The sequence below is a fragment of the Adiantum capillus-veneris genome, chromosome 30 (assembly GCF_014529385.1).
Source record: "Adiantum capillus-veneris isolate H3 chromosome 30, ASM1452938v2, whole genome shotgun sequence".
Classification (NCBI taxonomy): Eukaryota; Viridiplantae; Streptophyta; class Polypodiopsida; order Polypodiales; family Pteridaceae; genus Adiantum; species Adiantum capillus-veneris.
The window spans coordinates 22,647,806-22,669,084 of NC_140960.1; the positions used below are offsets into that span (position 1 = coordinate 22,647,806).

At 44.7% G+C, this 21,279-nt stretch overlaps 1 protein-coding gene and 1 pseudogene across 1 annotated transcript; one reads left to right on the plus strand and one right to left on the minus strand.

Moving 5' to 3' along the window:
* Positions 1-1,314: 1,314 nt before the first annotated feature.
* Positions 1,315-3,542, minus strand: LOC147417659 (uncharacterized; annotated as a pseudogene).
* A 14,129-nt stretch (positions 3,543-17,671) lies between these two features.
* On the plus strand, positions 17,672-20,968 carry LOC147417660 (pyridoxine/pyridoxamine 5'-phosphate oxidase 2-like). Its single transcript, XM_086506987.1, has 2 exons — positions 17,672-20,576; positions 20,658-20,968. Exons 1-2 carry the CDS (start codon positions 20,388-20,390, stop codon positions 20,772-20,774), a joined length of 306 nt encoding a protein of 101 aa, XP_086363113.1. The 5' UTR covers positions 17,672-20,387; the 3' UTR covers positions 20,775-20,968.
* Positions 20,969-21,279: the final 311 nt, after the last annotated feature.

Below are 21,279 nucleotides of genomic sequence, written 5' to 3' on the forward strand. Positions count from 1 at the left end.
GATACCCAAGGATTCTAAGACCATGGAACTGAGATCGCGTCTGCATTCTCACGCACTCAGCTCATTGGACATCAAGTCTCCACAAAGCCCAAAAACAAAGATATGTAAGCTTTTATCCAATCTCCCTAGATTATCAAAAACCAAGTAGCCCCGAACCATGCATTTGCACAAGGTCTTCCGCATTTTGCACAAATTCCTTGCATTTATATTTGCATGTATACAAGGCATGATGTCATTTGGCTTCATAAAGATGAGGATCGTAAAAGGATTAGACACTACCCTACCATGAATAAGACCATCCTTAATAGCACACATCGTTTGCACAAAGTTTAATATGTATGCAATTCCGCCATCGGCATCTAGGATCACTTTGATGAAAAACTTCGGGGAGAGGAGAAGCATTGGCCACAACAACTTGGACAACACAAACACTTTGTAGCCGACATCGACAACAAAAACCGCTTTGATATCGGCATCGACAAAAAATAAAAACAACTTTGAAGTAGGCATTCACCTTTGACACTCCGACATCGGAGGAACCCTTATGAAAGCACCATTTTGACCTACCACCTAGTTGACTACTACTCTCTAGGGGAGGTGTGTTGTTTAGTCTACTCCTACTATTAAATTCTCTAGAAGAGACATTTGATTCCTACACCCTACTGCTAAATTCTCTAGGGGAGGACACTTTGTATTTAGGTGCTACATATGACAATCAAGGGGAGGCTTGTTCGGGTGTGTGACAGTCCTCACCACTTATTATGAAGCCCTTCCCTAACTAGTTAAGCAAGCCTAGACATCCTAGATGATGCCCATCCATACATACATGACCTACAGAGGTTTTTAGGCCTAGTACACTTACACTTGAGTCCATTTGGAGGGTCAAAGCAGCCCCTAAAGAGGTGCATACGAGTTCTCCCCATGATCCTCTCTATTTGGGCTGATTTGAAGAACTTTTCACCAGAGTTACATGGGACGGCGGGTCGTGATCGGGGTCGGGGACGGAGACAGGACGGCAAAAGTCATGAAACGGGGACGAAAGTCGAAACAGCAAAAAAAAAAGTTTTTTTGGCATTTTTTGACCTACACACATACCACACACATAGAGCATCACTTCGACCACAAATTTACACTAAATAGACCAAAGAGCATTCATATAGGCGCAAATGTGCTAATAAAACATCTATGGATACAAAATGAAAAGTGCATGCCACAACGGCTCAAAAAGGACAAGCCTCAAGGATAACAAAAAGTGCATAGGGCTAGGTAGACTCTAGAGGAGTAGACTCTAGACTCTAGAGTGATTAATGATCATCAAACTCTGGAAGTGCTTGCCTATTGAATCTCCATATCCTCGTCGTAGTCAAGGTCATCAACGACATATGAGGCCTCGCGAGGCTCTCATTGAGGCTGGAAGTCCTCCTCTAGCTCCTCCAAAAGTGTCTCGGCCATAGATGGATTCTCTTGTGCCATCTCCCACTCAGTGAAGGGATCTGCCTTGTGTGTGACACTCTTGGCAAGCATGCGTAAGTTAGCGCTCACAAACACCAAATCATTGGCCCTCTGGACCCCAAGGCGATTCCTCTTCTTAGAGGCAATGTGGTTGTACACACTCCATAGTTTCTCCAAGCAACTAGTGGTACATGCTTGGCTAAGGACACGAACATCCAAGCACTGCAAATGTGGGCCATCTCCTCCATAGTCCTCCCACCACAAAATCGAGCCAATCTTGTTGCGATCAACCCGTGCATCTACACATCCATAGGAGCCCTTCTTTTGCCTGTAGTTGAGTAGCTCATCTCTAATCTTGCACCTAATGTCACTGCTAGTCTCAAGGTGCTCCAATGCAAGCCGTCATCCTTTGCTCACCTCCTTGTCCATCTCTTGACGCCTTCCCTGAAACTCGTGGTCAAGCACATAAGCTGCCGCATGAAGTGGAGAGTAGTATCCATTCCACCTCGACTCACACAAGCCACGAATCTTCGCATACTGAATAGGGTCAGGCACAAGCTTCTCAAGTGTCTCTATCATCCGATACATGGCTTCGTAGACTTTGCCGATGCATGGTTGCAAGCCATCCACAACTCAAAGTAGGTGTAGAATAGGCTTGACCATGGAGTCAAGAATCTTCACCTCCTCCCACCAAGAGGGGTCGTCGGCCCATTCTCGGCATTTCAATCCTGTTATTATTGATGTAGACTCCGGCATGGCCTAGAACTCATCACTGAGAAAGGGGCCCCTTAAGGCTCCGCCACATGTAGACAAGTGGCCTAGCATAAGCCAATTGAATGAAAATCTTGTCTCTAAATATTTGAGCAAGGACAAGTGGCTCCTCTTTGAGACTTTTGGTGCACTTTTTGATGGTTGAGCACAAAGGAGACAATTTGAGAGGCGTCACTAGTGGTGGGTGAAATCCATGACAAGCTCCCTATGTCCTTGAGGAGGTTGTTGAGGCAATGTGCCATGCAAAATGTGACATGGATAGTGGGATACATGCCCTCAATGATAGCCCCGGCTGTCCTATTTGACGCCTCTCTATCTGCAACCATACAAAGGACATTTTCCGGGACGATGATCTCTATGGTGCTTGTCCACTCCGTAGCAAGCATCTCTACAGCCTTGACACTGTCGGATGCATCATGCGACTCCACAAAGTACATCTCCCCCCGAGAGTAGGCCACCACTCCGTGGATGGACCGCTTGCGGGTGTCGCTCCATCTGTCTACAAGGAGAGAGACGCCATTGGTCTCCCAAAAATCCTTTGTTTCTTGGGCCGCTTGCTCCACGGCAAGCTTCTCTTTGTCAAGAAGGGTGGTGCGAAGCCGCTCCGATGAAGGTGGCACATAAGAGGGGCTATATTCCCCTATTTTTTGTAACCATGGTTCGAAAGTATGAAGACCTATCCACACAAAATAGAGCATGTTGTGTTAGTATGGAGAGTTGAGAGTTGAGACCCCATAATTAAATACAAAATGGGAGATTGCAATGTGCATATGCCATAAGTCACAAGGGAAACTCACTGCGAAGCATGGAAGGCAATGTGGCCGTGGAAGAAGAATCGGGCAACTGACCTATCCACCTCTTCCTTCGATTTAGGATTCCAATTTTGTTGAGGGTGCTTTGGCAATGTGCTATGGAAACCCTGATGTAGATGCATTTGTCTTGAACGCTCAAGAGGTGGAGGCTTGCCTTTGCTCTCGTGGTGTCGTTGTGGCGGAGGGATCAATGGTAACAAAACGGCCCCTCTTGGCCGCTTCCACGACCTCATATACCGCGAGCTTCTCAAGAAGCTCCAACCTCTTCTCGGGAGATACTCGAGGGCAAAACTTCACCTCATGACCGGGCTCATGAAGAAGATGGGCTCGCACTTTGTTTGCACCACCCGTTCTCTTGTACGGGCATAGCTTGCATCTCCATGGTCTTGCACCGCCACCTTGACCACGCGTGGTAGAGTCAACTTCATCCCACCACGACCGTGTTTGCATGGTGGGCCTCCTTCGAGAAGAGTCGGCGTGAGAAGTGGAGTTAGCTTGAGATGACATGATGTTGGAGAGAGAGTAGAGGAGAGCTTGTGTGGAGAGAGAGAGTAGAGGCTAAGAGGAGAGCTTGAAAGTTCAGAGGGTAGAAGAGGGAGAGAGTGGGTAGAGAGACTCAAGGGGAGAGCTTGAGCATAGTGAGACTCAAGGTTAGAGAGAGTCGAGATTCAAGAGTAGAGCTTGCCGAAGGTAGACCATAGACGGTAGAGAGAAGAGGCTTGAGCCTTGATTGAAGTTGAGAGACCCAAAGGGTGCTTTTCTAGCCTCCCCCAAAAAATAGACGTTGGCTGTCTTTTTTTCTGTTTGAAACAGCCAAAAATTCAAAATTTGAAGATTTGGATCATTCCTTGCTGCTGTCAGCCGTTTCGGTCCGTCCTCGAGCATCCGGCCCGCGTCCCCGGTACGGCAACTTGCGTTCCTACATGTCGTATGCTTAGTCGCTTGTTCCCAGCCGTTCAGCTCCGTCCCCGACCCGCTTACGGCCGTCCCCCGTCCCTAAGCCCCGTTCCCTCCGTCCCTTGTAACTATGCTTTTCACACCTCACACATGATGTAAGCAAGATACCTCCTCTTACTCCTATAAAAGAAGCCCTATCCACACACTTTGAACCCCAATCATTATCTCATCTTTATGAGCCACAATTGTATCCACCATTTGCATTTGGTTTGATTAATCTACTTTATTTTTTTCTACTTGCATTAGTGTTAATCTCTCTCTTCCTAATCTCTTATGATTAACGCACTAACCACACCATGAATGGCTAACTATCGTTTCCGCCATAGCCAATTCTTTCAAAGCGGAGTGTTGGGCCCGTGAGTGTGGACGAAGCTGCAGCCCCAAGTGTACTGGCTGGTTGTAGAAAGTGAAAGCATCAACCGAAGAATCCAAAACCAAAGTTGTTGTGCTATGGGGCAGTCCCACAGACAATGATGTTGGGTCTCAAGTGGATGGTCACAAAACAGCACATGCCGCCGAGAGGCCACTGTGCACCAACCAACTCTCGACTGTAGTAGCTTGATGGGAAACTAGCCATTGGAGCATGGTGACTCTCGTTGGTTGTCTGATGTCATAGCTCCCAAAAACCTGCCAAGACTCAGACGTAAGACCTTCCTCCCGACAGCGATCTGCTGCAGTAGGACGAGCCTCTCTCCGTGGTGTCAGTATATGGCGACCCAACTGAGCTATGTACTGGAAGAAGGGGACCCCCTGGTGATTGGTTGGAGTAAAAGGATCTTGCCAAAACCATTCCCCTCGTTCCCATTGCACTCGCATAAGAGAGCGGCTTTCCCAAGCCCATAGCCGCTAATAGCCTGACTCAAGATGTGATGGGCGAGGATCTATGACGCAATTCCTCCCACTAATGTTCAGAACTTAGATCCACTGAAAGCAACACTCGGCCATCTCTGGTGCCTCGACAGTGACTCCGTGGAGGCGACCCTCTCTCTAAACCTCAAAGAACATGCAGGAGCCTGTGGTTGAGCAAGCCCGAAATGAAATGAGGACCTCCAGTCGTGTGAAATTTCCCATCCAACAGGGAGCTGCCGGCTCAAGAGGGGTGTGCCAATGTGCAGGTATAGCCTCTACAAGATCGTGACACATGCTCTGCACCCCCCTTATGTTTGGCAGCTGAATGCTTTGATTCTTCTCAGGAAGTACTATAAACTGCAGCCAACCCCTAAAAGTGCAGGTTGGATCCATTGCCATGGGACCCCAAGAGACATGAGATCTTCTACCAACCATGTGGCCTTGGTGTGTGTTGACCATAGGGTTCCATACAAGTGGCTGCCTCAAACACTCCTTTATGCCATGGGACCCTAAGAGACATGAGGTCTGATACCAACCATGTGGCCTCAGTGTGTGTTGACCATAGGGTTCCATACAAATGGTTGCCTCAAACACTTCTTTATGCATGTGGGCTGGTGTTGCGCAAGGCCATTGCACGGCTGCTCCCAAGATCGAAGCAGGCTCATAGCAAAGCGGTCCTCCCATCTCCTGCTTGGGCCTACTATGCGCATCTCTGTTGAAAATCCAACAGGTGGAGGGGCTCCATGGACTGCCCATCTATGGGACCCGAGCACGAATCAAGTGTAGCAAGAGCTCCTTACAGGGCTCCTCTCCTAGAAGGAGACCTCGGACAACAAGCTTCCCAAGGAGGGCTCTACTCTGCCGTGTTGGATCAATGATCCCCAACCCTCCTTGAGAGCCCTCCTTGAGAGCCCTCCCTAAGAGCAAGGTAAAGTGATGATCTGCGAGGAGACTTTGGCTTAAGCCAACTGTGTGTCTCGCCTTTGACCACAAAAAGTTCCTAATCAACCTCTCTAGCTGGTTGATGCAAGAACTCAAGAAAATTCAGCAAGTCGTGATGTACCACGTAGTCACCTGGTTGGCCACTACAACCCTGTCAGCAAGAGAAAGCCGTGTTGAACTCCAATAAGCAATTTCCTCGTGATGGAAAGGAAGAGAGGAGCAATCTGCTACTCTGGTGACAGATCCAAATCAACCCGACATCCTAAGTACCGTACTGGTGTACGTAGGGGGATGGACCTAAAGCCCTCTCCTGATCATTGTAACTTATTTAGCAATCGCACCCAGACCGTGCTGATCTTTTCACGGATGTCTTGATCTACTAAATCTCGGTACTATCACAGTCACATCACCTGTCAAGTGAAACAGATAATATGCTGCAGTCATTTCATCTTTTTGACATATACTGAAACAATACACACATGGAAGAGCACATGGAACACGTTAATTTCAGGCATTCCATTTCGATGTACATCTGTTTATAAATTCATCCCGGAGAATACTGTCAGTCCGTCAGTATCTCTAAAATCTCATGGAGAAATTAGTTACTTTATTCCATCTAGGTAATCTATGACAAAGGAGTGGGCTCCCTCCCCTCTCATGCAGCACGCACCACACCAGATTTAACCCATTCATTCAACGTGCACTTGAGGAATAGATGGTGCTAAACCAAAAGCCTCAAGGTACAACTCTAGTAACTAAGGAGAATTTGCTAAGTCGTCCTCCTCCATCTACTTTGCATCAAGAACTGGATAGTTCCTGAACTTGACCAAATATTTGGCGGACCAGCTTACCATTCACTTTCCTTTCCTTGTACGCGAGGACCTATTCTAGAAAGAGAATCTCTTCCGTCTTCTTTTGATAGTTCTAGCAATGATTCCCACAGTTTTGGTACCATTGATGGTAAGAAGCAAAACCACCTCATCCGAGCTACTCAATATGAAAACTTGGTAGAGTAGAAAAAGAAGACCAAAGATTTCATGGATGGGGGTCAAGTAATACGGTTTGACACTTTTTTGGGCTTCAACGATTCCTATCGAGCTCTTGCTTACATAGAGCAGTTTGACAGCATTTTCTTTGGGGCAAATTCTATGATGCCTCCAGGGTATGAAAGGTAGCATCTTTTCTTAAGGGCAATGCTCAGACATGGTGGTCGACCTTGCTTTTGTATAGTAAAGCTCCAAAGACATGGGTAAAGCTCAAGAAAGTGTTCACTTTGGCATGGTTGATCGAGCAGTATGAACAGGACATGATTACGGCTTGGAACCATCTAAGGATCGGAAAGGTGAAACCTTGGCTATGTATTGTCAAGGACTTTGGGATACCCATTTTCCAATTGCTTCTTTCCAGAAGGTCCCTTTTTTGGAGTAGATGGAGCAGTCTTGTTGCAGGTTATCTAAAGAGATCCTGCATTACTGCTTGAAGTAAACGTCCAAGCGCATTGAGAAGCTCATGGAACTTGCAATTGAAACTTTCTCCATGCATTCAGCCTCCTTGACTTATCCACTGAACAAGCCAGTGTCCAAGATTACAAGAAAAGAGTCTTCCAAGGACAAGAAGTAGGGCAAGAAACGGAAGAAGAAACCCACAAGCCCTAAATTGACAGTAGAGCAGCGTGCGGAGTACTTCAAAGAGGGCAAAACCGAAGGAGCAAGCCTAAGACAAGCCAAAGAGTTCCAAATCGGTAGAGGAGCTGGCAAAGAAAGGAAAGACAAAGGTAGGACTCGTTCTAGATTTTGTGGGGATGGCCTTGGTGAAATGAAGTTGGCCTCCGCTTCTCCATCAAAAAATATCAAGACCTCCTCATCACATACTTTGCCCCACGCTTGGCAGTGCTCGGTACTCTTATCCTTCTCATCCACTGGATTTGGCGGATTAATCTAGAATAACGACCAAAGAATTGGGACCACAAACAGATGCGGTTTAAGCGGTAACCGGGCATGATGCCCCCATCGCACGTCATTGGCTTTCTCTGCAACTTCTGCCTCTTCTCATCCTCGCTCAAAATAAAGGAAGAGGAATTGTCAGAACTCGACAAGAACTGGGGACATCTTCAAAGCGAACACGCTTCTTGGATCCACTAGCCACCTCAAAAGTTGATTTCCGGCCCAAGTAACCATGAAAATTTTCTGGCTTGCTTTTCTTCCAAGAGTGCTTTTTGGCTTTCATCATTTGAATGATCGTCTTGCAAGTACAATTTTTTCTTTTTTACACCCAGCTTTGTTGTAGTCTTTATGGCCGACTTGATAAGTGAATGGATGGCCTTTTGTCTTCGAGAGTGAACCTCATCAAGCAGATGATTCTTCCTTAGCGTACTTGATCATTCATTTTGCACACGTGTAACGTGAAGCTGAATCTTGTACTTCTTTTTGTCGAGATCCTCTGCCAAGAACTTATCATTGTCCTCTCGCGATTTCTCGGAAGGAGGCTGGCTCCTGTTGAAATCTCTGTCGGTTCTCTCCGTTCCCTCATTGGGATTGGAGTGCTCTTCATCTTTTGGTAGATGGGTAGTCGGTGGAACATTGTCCTCTATCGGATTCGTTGCTAGAACCCATGTGCTACAGAAAACGCATCGGTTCCTTGTAGGAGTAGAATCAATTGAGCTTTGATACCACTGTAATAGACTTGGACACCCAAGTGAGAAATCGATAGCGACACACGAACAAAAATCGCAACAAGTGAACTTTAATAGAGAGAGAGAGAGAGAGAGAGAAGAGGCGAGTCGACACGAAGTGAACTTTAATAAAGAGAGAGAGAGAGAGAGAGAGAGAGAGAGAGAGAGAGAGAGAGAGAGAGAGAGAGAGAGAGAGAGAGAGAGAGAGAGAGAGAGAGAGAGATAAGAGGCGAGTCGACACGAAGTGAACTTTAATAAAGAGAGAGAGAGAGAGAGAGAGAGAGAGAGAGAGAGAGAGAGAGAGAGAGAGAGAGAGTGAGAGAGAGAGAGAGAGAGAAGAGGCGAGTCGATAGGAAGTGGTGAAGTTCCACTTCTAGATGCATTGGCTCCAAAGACTGGCACCCCTTTCAATATTTCTTCTTTTTATTGATCGCAAAAGTACTCATAGTGCCTCCCAAGATAATCTGGGAGAGACGGGGACTCTAGAACTTCTTATAAAGGTTCTTACAAGCCCTAAATTGGGTTCCAAAAGCCTTGCTTTTTGTCTTCCAAAAGCGGAGCCCCAAAAGCCTTGTGCAATACCAAGTGCAATGTGGCAGTCCGTACTTTCCCGACGTGAATTGCAAAAATTACTTCTAGGTCATGCTTACGCAATATTTTTGTAGCTTGCTTTAATAAATATTCCCAAGCTTCAAGTGGCCAAGGGCCACTAGTAGTGCCACATCATTACACTTGTGACAACATACTTGGCACAACTATGCCAAGCAATTGTACCATGTCCCTCAACAGCCACCCATACCACAACCATCATTGCGAGCTTCTTTACACTTTGGATGAGCTATACGCTGCCTCGAGCGTGGAAGGGCGGCTGACCACATGGATTTAGAGGGTGAGTGTCTCATCATTCACATATATCGTGGATACGCTCGCTCCTTTCTTTCCTTGCAACCTTTTTAATAGGGCACTAGCAAAGGGTCTACATGCTGAGTAGACAATGCACACCATTGCTGTGATCCACAAAGTAGGGGATATTTTGAGATCACTAGGATTGGCAAGCTTGAGGTTAGCTTTCCCTTGTAGCAGTGTAGTGGAATGTGTGGCGACAATAAAACGCAAGACAAAGAGGATAAGGAGAGAGAAAAATTCTAGAGAGAGAAGATGGAGAAAGAGAGTGGGCAAGCCCTGTGGGGCAAACTCTGCATACATGAGGGACTACAAGGCGCACAAACTCTAGGATACGTTCGCTCCTTTCTTTCCTTTTCCTTGCACACTTGTTTAATAGGGCACTAGTAGAGGGTCTACATGTTGAGTGGACAATGCACACCATTGTTGTGATCCACCAAGTAGGGGATATTTTGAGATTAGAGAGGAAAAGGAGAGAGAAAATTTCTAGAGAGAGAAGATGGAGAGAGAGAGAGAGTGGACAAGCCCTGTGGGGGAAAACTCTATATACAAGAGGGACTACAAGGCGCACAAACTCTATAAGAATGGGAACCCCCCCCCCCGTCCCCCCAAATAGGGGGCTAACCAAAATGCCCTAGCCTCCTCCAAATACCCCACAACCCAAAAATGTCAGAAAATAGGGAATAAAATAAGGTGCCCAGTACAAAGGCCCACAAGTGACTAACCTAGACAAAATATGGAAAATCCCCCCCACATGCCTAGAATCTAGAAAAGGCAAGGCATAGCCACAAAGAAGCTCTCACTCAGTAGATCTGGACGGGAAATTCAAGGAGATGACTTCCAAAACTTTACCACCCGCTCTTAGATCCTTGGTACACAACAAGACCAAGGATTTGGGGCCTTCCAGAGTGAAGAAGGAATTTGCAATACTAGTACTCCATTGCATCAAGCACACAATCTCTCTACAAAGAACCGCAACGCCAAGGATAGACAATCCTTTCCACAATTGGAAACCATGTGCGCACAACCGTCAGCAGTGTCCGCCAAGTTCTAGGAACCTATGTCGTAACTTGTTCTGTGTGTAAATTTCTTGGTTGAAATTAAAAAATCCCCGTGAACTTTCATTGGCTCTTAGATTTCAAGGTTAAAAAATACGCATTTAGTTATAAATCCGGTTGTATCATTTGCTTGACGTGAAAAATCAGGGCCAAGAAAATGGTCTTTTTTTAGCAGTGTCTTCCCTGCCTGAAGAACTACCTATTGCATCTCCTACATCTTCTCAATACGATCCTTCATGGACTTTGATTGCCAAGGGTCCAAAGTCTGCAATTGTATCTCTAGGTGAGCTCTATTCATAGGCAACATCCTATTGTAAACTTTCTCCAAGTGGTTCAAGATCTCTCGAGCATTGGGCATGCTGTGAACAAGACCAAGTGCCTGCCGAGTACAATTTGGGAAGATGATCCCGGTCGAGGGACCTAAACCCTAAGAAGAAGAAGCAAAACAAGAAGCAGCAGCAAACGAAGTTTTACCAACGTGCAAAGTCTCGCCAATGGCCTATTTTTAAAGAAGAGTTCCCACCAACTTATGGGACCACGTCCGATGGGACCTACAAACATTAAAACAAAGTAGGACAGGCACAGTGAATTCAACTAATGACGTGGCAGCAGCTGTATGGATGTCCCACCATTTTTTACGCTGACATGCTAACGTGGCACCTGTATGGGTTTTCGCGTTTTACGTTGGTGACGGGGCAGTTATATGGATTTCCATGAAACGCGCTGGCTGATTTGTGTTGTGCTTTTGGGCCAAGATGATTTTAGAACTTAAAGCTTTTCCGGCATTGTACTGAGTTCAAGCAATATAAAGAAATACCGAAAGGGGCGCGAAGGTTTGGGGCTAGTGCTCTCTTGGGGTGGAACTCTGCTACTCCCTGTCTCATTGTCATGCAGCTCCGCTTCTATGATGAGAAAAATACCAGAAGGATGCACATTGTGCTTAATTGAGTCTTACTTGATTATTGATCGGTGATCAAGGCTTGATAACAAGCTAGTTTTAAGCTTTATGTATGCCAGATGCGGCTTCAAAGGGCCAACAGATGCCTTAATGATGCTAAAAAAGAGTATTTTTGAAGTGACCACAAATGGAAGATTATGGACTACAACTGTAGTACTTGAAGTGCTCTACAAGCCTATCTTTACGGCTCGTCGATTGGAGCTATAGTGAGGAAGTTATGACAGTTTGAAGTTTGAATCGATTGCAGATCCATACTGGATTGGGCAGCTGCTAATGAAGAGTCAAGTTGCTATGAATGCATGGGCCTGAAGTGCTCATCATATGGAGCATGTCGGTCTTCTCATATCAGCAATCAGAGTTCTGGTTGCCAAGGCCCAAGATATTACAACTTTAAATTTCACTGAGGGCCAGTTCTGTGCCAGATTGGTCACCTCAATTGGTGTGCCATCTGAAGGTTTTGCAGCCTCACCAAGGTTTGTATGGAGACTATATGGTGAGTGAAGGGCAAAGGAATTTACAGCTTGCCAATTGGAGTCCAGAGTTGTAAGATATTAATGCTTGAAGTCGGCAACAATGACCGATGATGAGGTGCCAAATGACTTTTGGCAGGTTTGGCAACCTCAGTTAGTGGGCCCGAAGTCCAGGACGGTGGCTTCCAAAAGAAGATGATGGCTCTGATGAGCGTGCGGTGGTGTGTGCAAGTGATAGAGCACGCGAAGATGTGCAGGCCTTGAGGCTTGAAGCGGAGGCACTGTGCTGCAGAAGGGAAGCACTAGCAGAACGAAGAGGGAGAGAGAGAGAGCTCACGTTTTTGGGGAAAACTCAATAAGTGAGTTTTGGGTTTTCCCACTTTTATTATAAGTGACCTTTTAAAAATGTGTCTAGGTTCAATATGAACCTGGACAAATTATAAAAATGTACAAAAAGGGGTTATTTAGGCCTTTGACCCAACAACCTCCCACTTAAAGGCATAAATGATGCCTTTAAGTTAACCAACTCCCACCAGTTGTATACAATGCTTAGCAAGACTCTTGGTGAGAACATCTGCAGGGTTATCCTGTGTATGGATCTTAGTCAAGCTGACTAGACCATCCTCCAATACTTGTCGTATGAAGTGGTACCGCACATCTATGTGTTTGGTACGCGCATGAAACATGCCATTTTTGGCTAAATAGATAGCACTTTGACTATCACAACCCAACACGGGTGTATGAGCAGGCATGCCAAGTTCTTTTGCAAGTCTGTCCAACCAAATGGCCTCTTTTGAAGCCTCTGTGGCTGAAATATATTCAGCCTCAGTATTACTGAATTCCACAATTTTTTGTGACCTAGAACACCAAGAGACTGCACCACCAGCAATGGCAAATACATATCCACTAGTAGATTTCCTGGTATCCATGTCACCTGCCATGTCTGCATCACAATATCCCTGCAATTTTAAGTCACTTTTGCCATAACAGATACACTTTGATTGTGTACCTTTCAAATATCTCAAAATGCATTTGACGGCTTCCCAATGCGCTTTGCCAGGATTCGACTGTATCGACTAACAACTCCCATTGCATAAGCAATGTCGGGACGAGTGGCAACCATAGCATACATAAGAGAATCACAAGCTGATGCATAAGGGATTCCCTTCATTGCTTTCAATGCCACCTCATCCTTTGGGCAATCTTCTTTGCAAAGCTTAGTGTATGGAGGTAAAGGTACTCTAAGAGGCTTAGCATCAACCATATTAAACCTGTCAAGTAATTTTGCAATGTACCTTTCTTGAGATAAAAACAAAAATTTCATCTTTCTATCTCTTTTAATACGCATGCCCAAAATATGCTCTGCATCACCCAAATCCTTCATAGCAAATGTTGAATTTAGCTTACGTTTTAGAGCATCAAGACTAGTCTTATGTTTCCCGGCAAGCAGCATGTCATCAACATAGAGAACAAGTATGATGGGACTACCATCTTCATCCCTTTTCGTATACAAACAATGATCTGCATGACTGCGTTTAAAGCCTTGAGACAGCATAAAAGTGTCAAACTTCTTATACCATTGCCGTGATGATTGTCTCAAACCATGCAGAGCCCTTTTCAGTTTGCATACAAGTTCCTCATGTGTAGGAACTACAAAACCTTCAGGTTGTTTCATGTATATGTCCTCTTCAATGTCACCGTGCAAAAACATTTTCTTTACATCCATTTGATTCAATTCCAAATCAAGCACCGCAATGAGAGCAAAAAGGACACGTAAAGTTGTAAGCTTTACAACGGGAGAAAAGATTTCTTGAAAATCAATTACTTCTTTCTGTGCATATCCTTTTGCAACCAATCTTGCCTTGTACTTGGGTTTTTCATCCACAATCTTAATCTTGTATACCCATTTGTTAGAAAGAGCCTTTCTTCCTTTAGGCAATGGCACAAGATCCCAAGTATCATTTGCATACAAGGATTTCATTTCCTTTTGCATTGCAAGCTCCCACTTACTGCTTGACTCACATGTCTTTGCCTCTTTATATGTAAGAGGCTCTCCCTCATCTGTCAACATAATGTAATGCAAAGAGGGATCATATCTACTCACAGTCCATCCTGGACGAGTAGACCGCCTCACCCAATGATCCACATTATCCGGTAATGGGTCTACATCAGGTGGCATAATAAAATCATCAACAATGGGGTGATGTACATCATTTTCAGCATTGTTTCGTGGCTACAAATGCCCTTTAGGAGCCTCAATTTGTTGTCCAACATCATCTGGCTCAAACACCACTGGATCATCTACATTTTCAGCCATTTGTGGTGCATCCTGAGGGTCAAGAATAGGCCTAGCAGGTGGCTGGTCATCCTAAAATTTCACCCTTTTATGGTCATGCTTTGAGGCACAATTGTTTTGAAGCAGCCTTGCCTCATTAAAAACAACATCCCGGCTGCGTACAACCCTTTTGAGCTGAGGTAACCAAATCCTGTAACCTATTTTGCTTTCTTCACCATATCCCATGAAAAGGCCTTTAATGGATTTGAGGCATCTAGTTTACTCCTCAACTCGGGTCTGACATGCACAAAAGCCTCGCAACCAAACATGTGTAAGTGATCATATGAAGCAGGCTTGCCAGACCAAACCTCTTCAGGGATGTCACCTTTCAAAGACATGTGAGGGGATCGATTACATATATGCACTGCCGTTTTCAAAGCTTCTCCCCAAAATCCATGAGAGAGATTAGTTGTGGACAGCATGCATCTCACCCTCTCACAAAGTGTCCTATTGAATCTTTTAGCCACACCATTAGAAGAGGGGCTGTATGGCACAGTAAGCTCCCTCTTAATATCCAGATTTTCACAAAATTTGTTAAATTCAGCACTTGTGAACTCCCCCCCATTGTCCGTACGCAAGCATTTTAGCTTTCTACCTGTTTGGGTGGTCACAAATGCATGAAATCTCTTAAATACGGCAAAGGCTTCATCCTTAGATTTAAGCAAATAAACCCAAATTTTCCTAGAATGATCATCAACAAAGGAGACAAAATAACATGCACCACCCATAGACTTAGTATGCATGCTACATACATCAGAATGTACAAGATCAATCACACAAGATTTGCGAGAGACACCAGAGTAATAAGAACGCTTTACTTGCTTGCCATATTGACATTCATTACAAAAGTCAAGCTTTGTGCCTTTAGCATCAAGCTTGTTCAAAGTACAAAGCTTAGAAAGGCCCTTTTGGCTCATATGGCCAAGCCTCTTGTGCCACAACTCCATATGAGAGTCAATTTCAGCCAATGCAATAAACTTGCCCAACACGGCTTTTCCATGCATGCAGTAAAGTGTCCCTTTCTTTGTGCCCTTTACAATCAGCCTTCAGCCTTTAGTCATTTTCCATGATCCTCTCTCAAAGAAGATGATGTAACCATGCATATCCATCTGACCAACAGAAAGCAGACTCTTCTTGATTCCCGGCACATATCTAACATCATGCAACACAAGCTCATTTGTGCCATCTATGGAGAGATGCACAGTGCCAATACCCTCAATGGAACATGCATGATTGTTTCCAAGGTATACATGGCCACGCTTGCCTGCATCAAAAGTAGAGAAACACTCCTTGATAGGAGTCACATGAAATGAAGCACCGGAATCAACAATCCAACTCTGGAATAATGCATCATTGACAGTCAACAAAGCATCAATAAGATCACTCTTGGTGATCTGCATGTTCTGTGAATGAACATTTAGAGAGGCATCAATGTCATAAGCATTATTATCTGACAAAGTGGCACACAAGATGTCCTCTACATCTGACAGCTCCTCAATCACAACACTAGAAGCCACATTGGCCTTCTCTTTGTCCTTTGAGCTATCTTGTGCATCTGCCTTGACTTCCTTCTTCTCTTTCTTTTTGTCTCCGCCATTGTTTTTCCGTTCTAACTCGGCTTTGTAATACCTGCAATCGGGTTTCTTGTGACCTTTCCTGCCACACTGATAGCAAGTCACATCACCCTTGCCTTTGCTGGCATTTCCCCTTTCCTTACTCTTACTCTTACTCCTTTGTGCATAAGCATTCTTCTTTTTTTTCCTGCCTCTAGCTGTGTTGGCGGAGCTGCCTCCCTCTCCACTTGCTTTCCTCCTGATTTCTTCATTCAAGATAGAACCCCTAACACCAAAGGTCAAATTGGGGTTATTGGACAATGAAACCACCAAAGTTTCCCATGACTCAGGTAAGATCATAAGCAAGAAGATAGCTTTCAGCTTATCATCAAAAGGGCGCAAAAATCGGAGTATAGCCTCACAGAGATATGCACTACAGCTCCAAATGGTCACAGGAGCAATTTGGGGCAAAATAGGTCGATTTGGGCACAAAAATCAATCTCTGAAATTTATACGCAGGAAATTTCAGCGAGTGAATTTGTGCTCGAAAACAACAAATTTAGTTGTTTTTAGCCTCTCAGAACATATATAAGGCTAATACACAGCCTTTAGAAGCATGTAAGAGCAAAAGCCCCAATTTGTAGCATCAAAATTGCATAAAATTGAGCCACAAATGGTCATACGTAGCCAGAATTTGTCAAACGTGCGTAGATTGTATCAATTTGCACTTTCTCCAATGTAGTCGCATCATAAAAACACTTGCCAAAACCTGCGTAAATCTGAAATTTGCTGAAAACGCCTGTTTTAGGGCTTGTTTTTTGGCAATTTCAGTGTTTTCGGGTAGCGGGGACTTAGCAGAAGTGTTCCCACACCTTAATACAACATTTGCAAAACCTGTATTTTGCTGTCATAACCTGTAATTTGCTGTTTTTGAACTAATTTCAGCCTGTTTTGGGTCAATTTGGGTTGCCGTGAGCTCTCTAGTGTCCGGGGACGAGTCCTTTGGCGACGAAATTGCAAAATCTCCCGTGAAAATTGACCTTCTTGGCTGAAATTCATCGTTTGCAGGTTTGGGAGCAAACCCTAATTGGGCTCTGATACCAGTTGATGAGCGGCGGCGGTGTGTGCAAGTGATAGAGCACATGAAGATGTGCAAGCATTGAGGCTTGAAGCGGAGGCACTGTGATGCAGAAGGGAAGTGCTAGCAGAACGAAGAGGGAGACAGAGAGAGCTCATGTTTTGGGGGAAAACTCAATAAGTGAGTTTTGGGTTTTCCCACTTTTATTATAAGTGACCTTTAAAAAATGTGTCCAGGTTCAATATGAACCTGGACAAAGTATAAAAATGTACAGAAAGGGGTTATTTAGGCCTTTAACCTAACAGGCTCGGTCATCGGGTTGGTGGACCACAGATGGTAGTGGCAAGGAGAAGTAAGATGTGATTTGCTTTGGCAAGCTTTAATTGTGATGTATGCCAAATGTGGTGCCTTTATGAAAGCACGTTGAGTTCTTGATGAGCTTTGTGTGTCGATTGTGCTGTTGAGCAATGCCTAGGTCGGTGTGCATGCCAAATATGGTGTGCCTTAAGCACTTGCGAACCACCCATAACCACCAAGGGCCAAAGGGAGTATGGCCACCCAAGGAAGCATGGCCGCCCAAAGTAACCCAAAGTCAAGGGTTTAGTGTGGATAGGGGAGAAAATAAAGAGAGAGAATGGTCGGTGTGCATGCCAAATATGGTGTGCCTTAAGCACTTGCGAACCGCCCATAACCACCAAGGGCCAAAGGGAGTATGGCTGCCCAAGGAAGCATGGCCGCCCAAAGTAACCCAAAGTCAAGGGTTTAGTGTGGATAGGGGAGAAAATAAAGAGAGAGAATGACGTGAGCAGCGAGCAGAGGGCGCATGGGGGGAGAGTAAGAGCTTATGGCGGTCAACTAGTGCATCGGATGAGGATGATGCTGAAGCGAGAATGGACGAGGACAGTCTGGCGCTCCTATTTGGCATCACTAGTGGCCAATTTGGTGAAGCTCCACATTCGACATGCCATGTCAGCAAGGGGTAGTGCCCGCCCTCCCCTAGCAATATTGCTAGTGGTAGGGGAAGTAAAACTTGGAGCTAAATTTAGAAACGGAGTTAGTGCATGCATGAGGGAGGGATTATCCTCCCTTTGGAGGGGCAAAAGCGACGGCTTTGATCTCCGAGCTCCCACAACCTATTCTCTCTCTCTCTCTCTCTCTCTCTCTCTCTCATGTTTAAGGACCCATAATATTACTTGTCATAGGCTCTCTTAGCTTTCCTGACCTCCATAGCCAACCTCCCTTAGCGAGCTCTCTTAGCTGTCCTAGGCTCTCTTAGCTTTCCGACCTCCATAGCCAAGCTCCCTTAGCGAGCTCTCTTAGCCATACCTTCAAACCTCTCTCTCCCAAAGCTCTAAGAGCTCTTCTCTCTTCAGTCAAACCTCCATAGCCAATCTCCCTTGTCTTTATGCCCTCATAATCAAACCACTAAGCTCTATGGTTATCCTAAGCTTTTGATCCGTCTCTCATACATCCTTAACCCCCCATTTCTCCTTCACACTCGGCATCGAGGAAGATAAGCATCAGGAGTTTAACGAAGGGTACTAAAAGTAACATTAAAGCTTGGATTTGCTAACAGAGCTGTTAATGGCTCAGATTTTTGTGATTAATAGTGATCGAGTCGACCATACCTTGTACTACTTTTTTCAGTGTCGATGATATAGTGCTTATTCGATCTAAAGTGCCTTTCATCTCTGTGTTTCTACTCCTTCCTCTGTACCACCTCTCACAGCTAGAGGCCCCATGCCTTCCTAGCTCACCTTTCGGGACACAAATCCCTCAACATCATCTCGTGTATCTCTTTCAGTTCAGTATTATTTGAAGTGATGTTCAGTCTGTTCTTTTCCGTTGGCACGTGGTGCTGGTCCCCGTTACAGAGACAGCTCCGTAGGAGCCTTTGGCCTCTCAATCTCATCGTGCACCATCAAGATCAGGTTGTAGGTCTTTGATACCACCTCCATGAGCACTGTCTAGTCCCGGTAGTTGGTGGCATGAAGCTTTTGATCCTATGAAAACACCGGCAAGTACAATGGGGGAAGAAGAGAAGAAAAATGAGAATTTGAATATACACGTTGTGGGATGGAAAGAGGACAAGATTCCAAAAGAGGATGCATTGTCTATATTCAGGACAAGAGAACAGAATGATGCTTCAAGTCTAGATGCATGGAGAGTACGGAAGGATGCTTCAAGCAGAGAGATCAGTGATAATGAAGTTTGTTGATTTAGAGACGGAAGAATTTTTTTCACATCAACGTATGTCACACCTTTAGGGTGAGAATATTTTTGGAGGAAGATCTCACCTTGCTCAAGTAGCACTTCAAAGAAAATGCTTACAGAAGGGAAAATGGGCTGTTTACAGATATGGTGGGAGCATGGAGAAATGGACTGCATGACAGTGCGCGACCTATGGGGCCATGCTAAGATTTGCAGTATGAAATTGTAATGGATTACTTCGGTTAGATGTGGGTGCTTTTGAGGAATCCTTAAAGGACAGGATATTGTTCAATATTCAGAAACTCGTCTGTGTAAGATGAGGGCCTTGTGTATTGTCTCTAGGTATACGAGGGAATCAGGTATTTCCACGAGCTTCTTTCCTAGCAGTAGAGAGTCAAGAGGACAGAGGAATGAGGATGCTCTTCTTTATGTGGTGCTTTGCGCCTTCTATCTCAGCATATGGTAGCCAAAATTGGCAATCTCCTTATGTGATCATGGATTAATATTATGGAGTACTCGAGAAAGGGAGATCATGTTAGTTGGGGACTTCAATGCAAGGACAGCTTCTTGTTAGGTTACCTTTGCAGGGATTTTTGCGAGTAAAACCATGCATAACTTGGCATCGAGAGTTTATGAAGGTTCAGGTAGATGCACCAAGTATGGTAACTCTCTCCTAAAGATGGAAGCTACGCTTGGGTTTGCCATACTGAATAGCAGGTGGTCATTGTCAAGAGTAACATGCTACCCACATTCGCAAAGTGCAAGCACAATGGATCATCTACTTGCCCTGCTACTTATCTTTTATCACATACCTAAGACTCGAGAGCTCTCCACGTCAGAAAGATCCATTGGAATTGTTGCAGATCGTGCATGCTTATCTTTCACAGTAGACTGCCGCGTCACTATACAGCCCATGGATAGCCCACAAAGATGTTCTTATCCTATTTTCTAGTTTTCTAGGGAGACATCATCAGTCTACACTACTGAGACCTTAAGATAGATAGATTCCCAGGGACCTTTGACAGAGCTTACGCACCAACTCATAGTCGCTATTCGTGTAATTGCAGCTACAACCTTCCCCACTCTTGTGGTACAAGAGACATGGTAGTGGCACTATGTGTCAGAATCATGGTATGATGATGATTTTCTGGAGGGTAGAGCCAGATTGCTGAGAGTGACAAGAGGACACCACACACCAATAGACACATACTAACTTTCGACACCTTGTAAGAGATGAAAACATAAGGTAAGAATCCCTCACCATCTACAAAGTGAAGACGTCACTATGTAAGGTAAGAAGATACAAGTGAGCTTTCATAAGCTATTTCAACCATTAATGTTCAAGAATGTGATCAGTAAAAAATAGAATGCCAGGTTGTTTGAAATTACAGCTGAGAGAGAAGGCATGGTTTGACTCCTCCGTACGATCAAGATCACAATTTGTTGGACCTGCACCAAGGTTGCCGACATTGCATAGTTCTTCAACAAAATCCAAATTGGCTCCATCACAAGGCCCAGTGGACGCTTTTTGTCTTGTTTTACTCCATCCTGAGGAGGTAATAGATCAGTAATTTTGTTGTCTAGTTTTGAGGGTTTTATACATCGCAGTCGGGCATTTTGCTTTTTGGTGTAATCAGGTCGATTATTTGCATCTCAAGAAGAATCAAAGGGTGATCTTCACGCGCGCTTCATCCAACAGTATCATCGAGTCAGACAGTAATGAGACTTGGAATCAGCTAGAGGTCAATCCCTAAGCTGATCATCAGAGTTTTGCATTTGCTGTCATTGATCCTTGTCCATTAATGTAAAATTTGGAGCTAATTCTTTTGACAGCCCCGTTGTAAGTACATGATGATTTCTGAACTGCTCCATTTCCTTACAAAATAAGAATGTATGAGTCTCTCTGTGGCATGCCAAACACTCGTTGCGAAGTAAGGGATTGAGCATACATGATAGAAGGCCCTTGGAGGTCTTGCCATGTTATCTTGAGGCCTTATTAATGGTGCTGGATGTGATTTGTAAGTCTGGTTAATGATTAGGTGTAATAATCTATGGACCATTTTGTACATTCAAGCTGTTGATCTTTTTGGCCTATATCAGCCCTTAGTAGACTCATGGAATTTTTGGGAGCGATTGCGGACCATTGATTTAAGCTTGATGAATAGGACCAATAGGGAAGAATAGTAGATTGTAGAAAGAGTAATTTTTTCAAGAAGACCAGGTGTGATTGAAGAAGCAAGCAGGCAAGGTTTGAACACT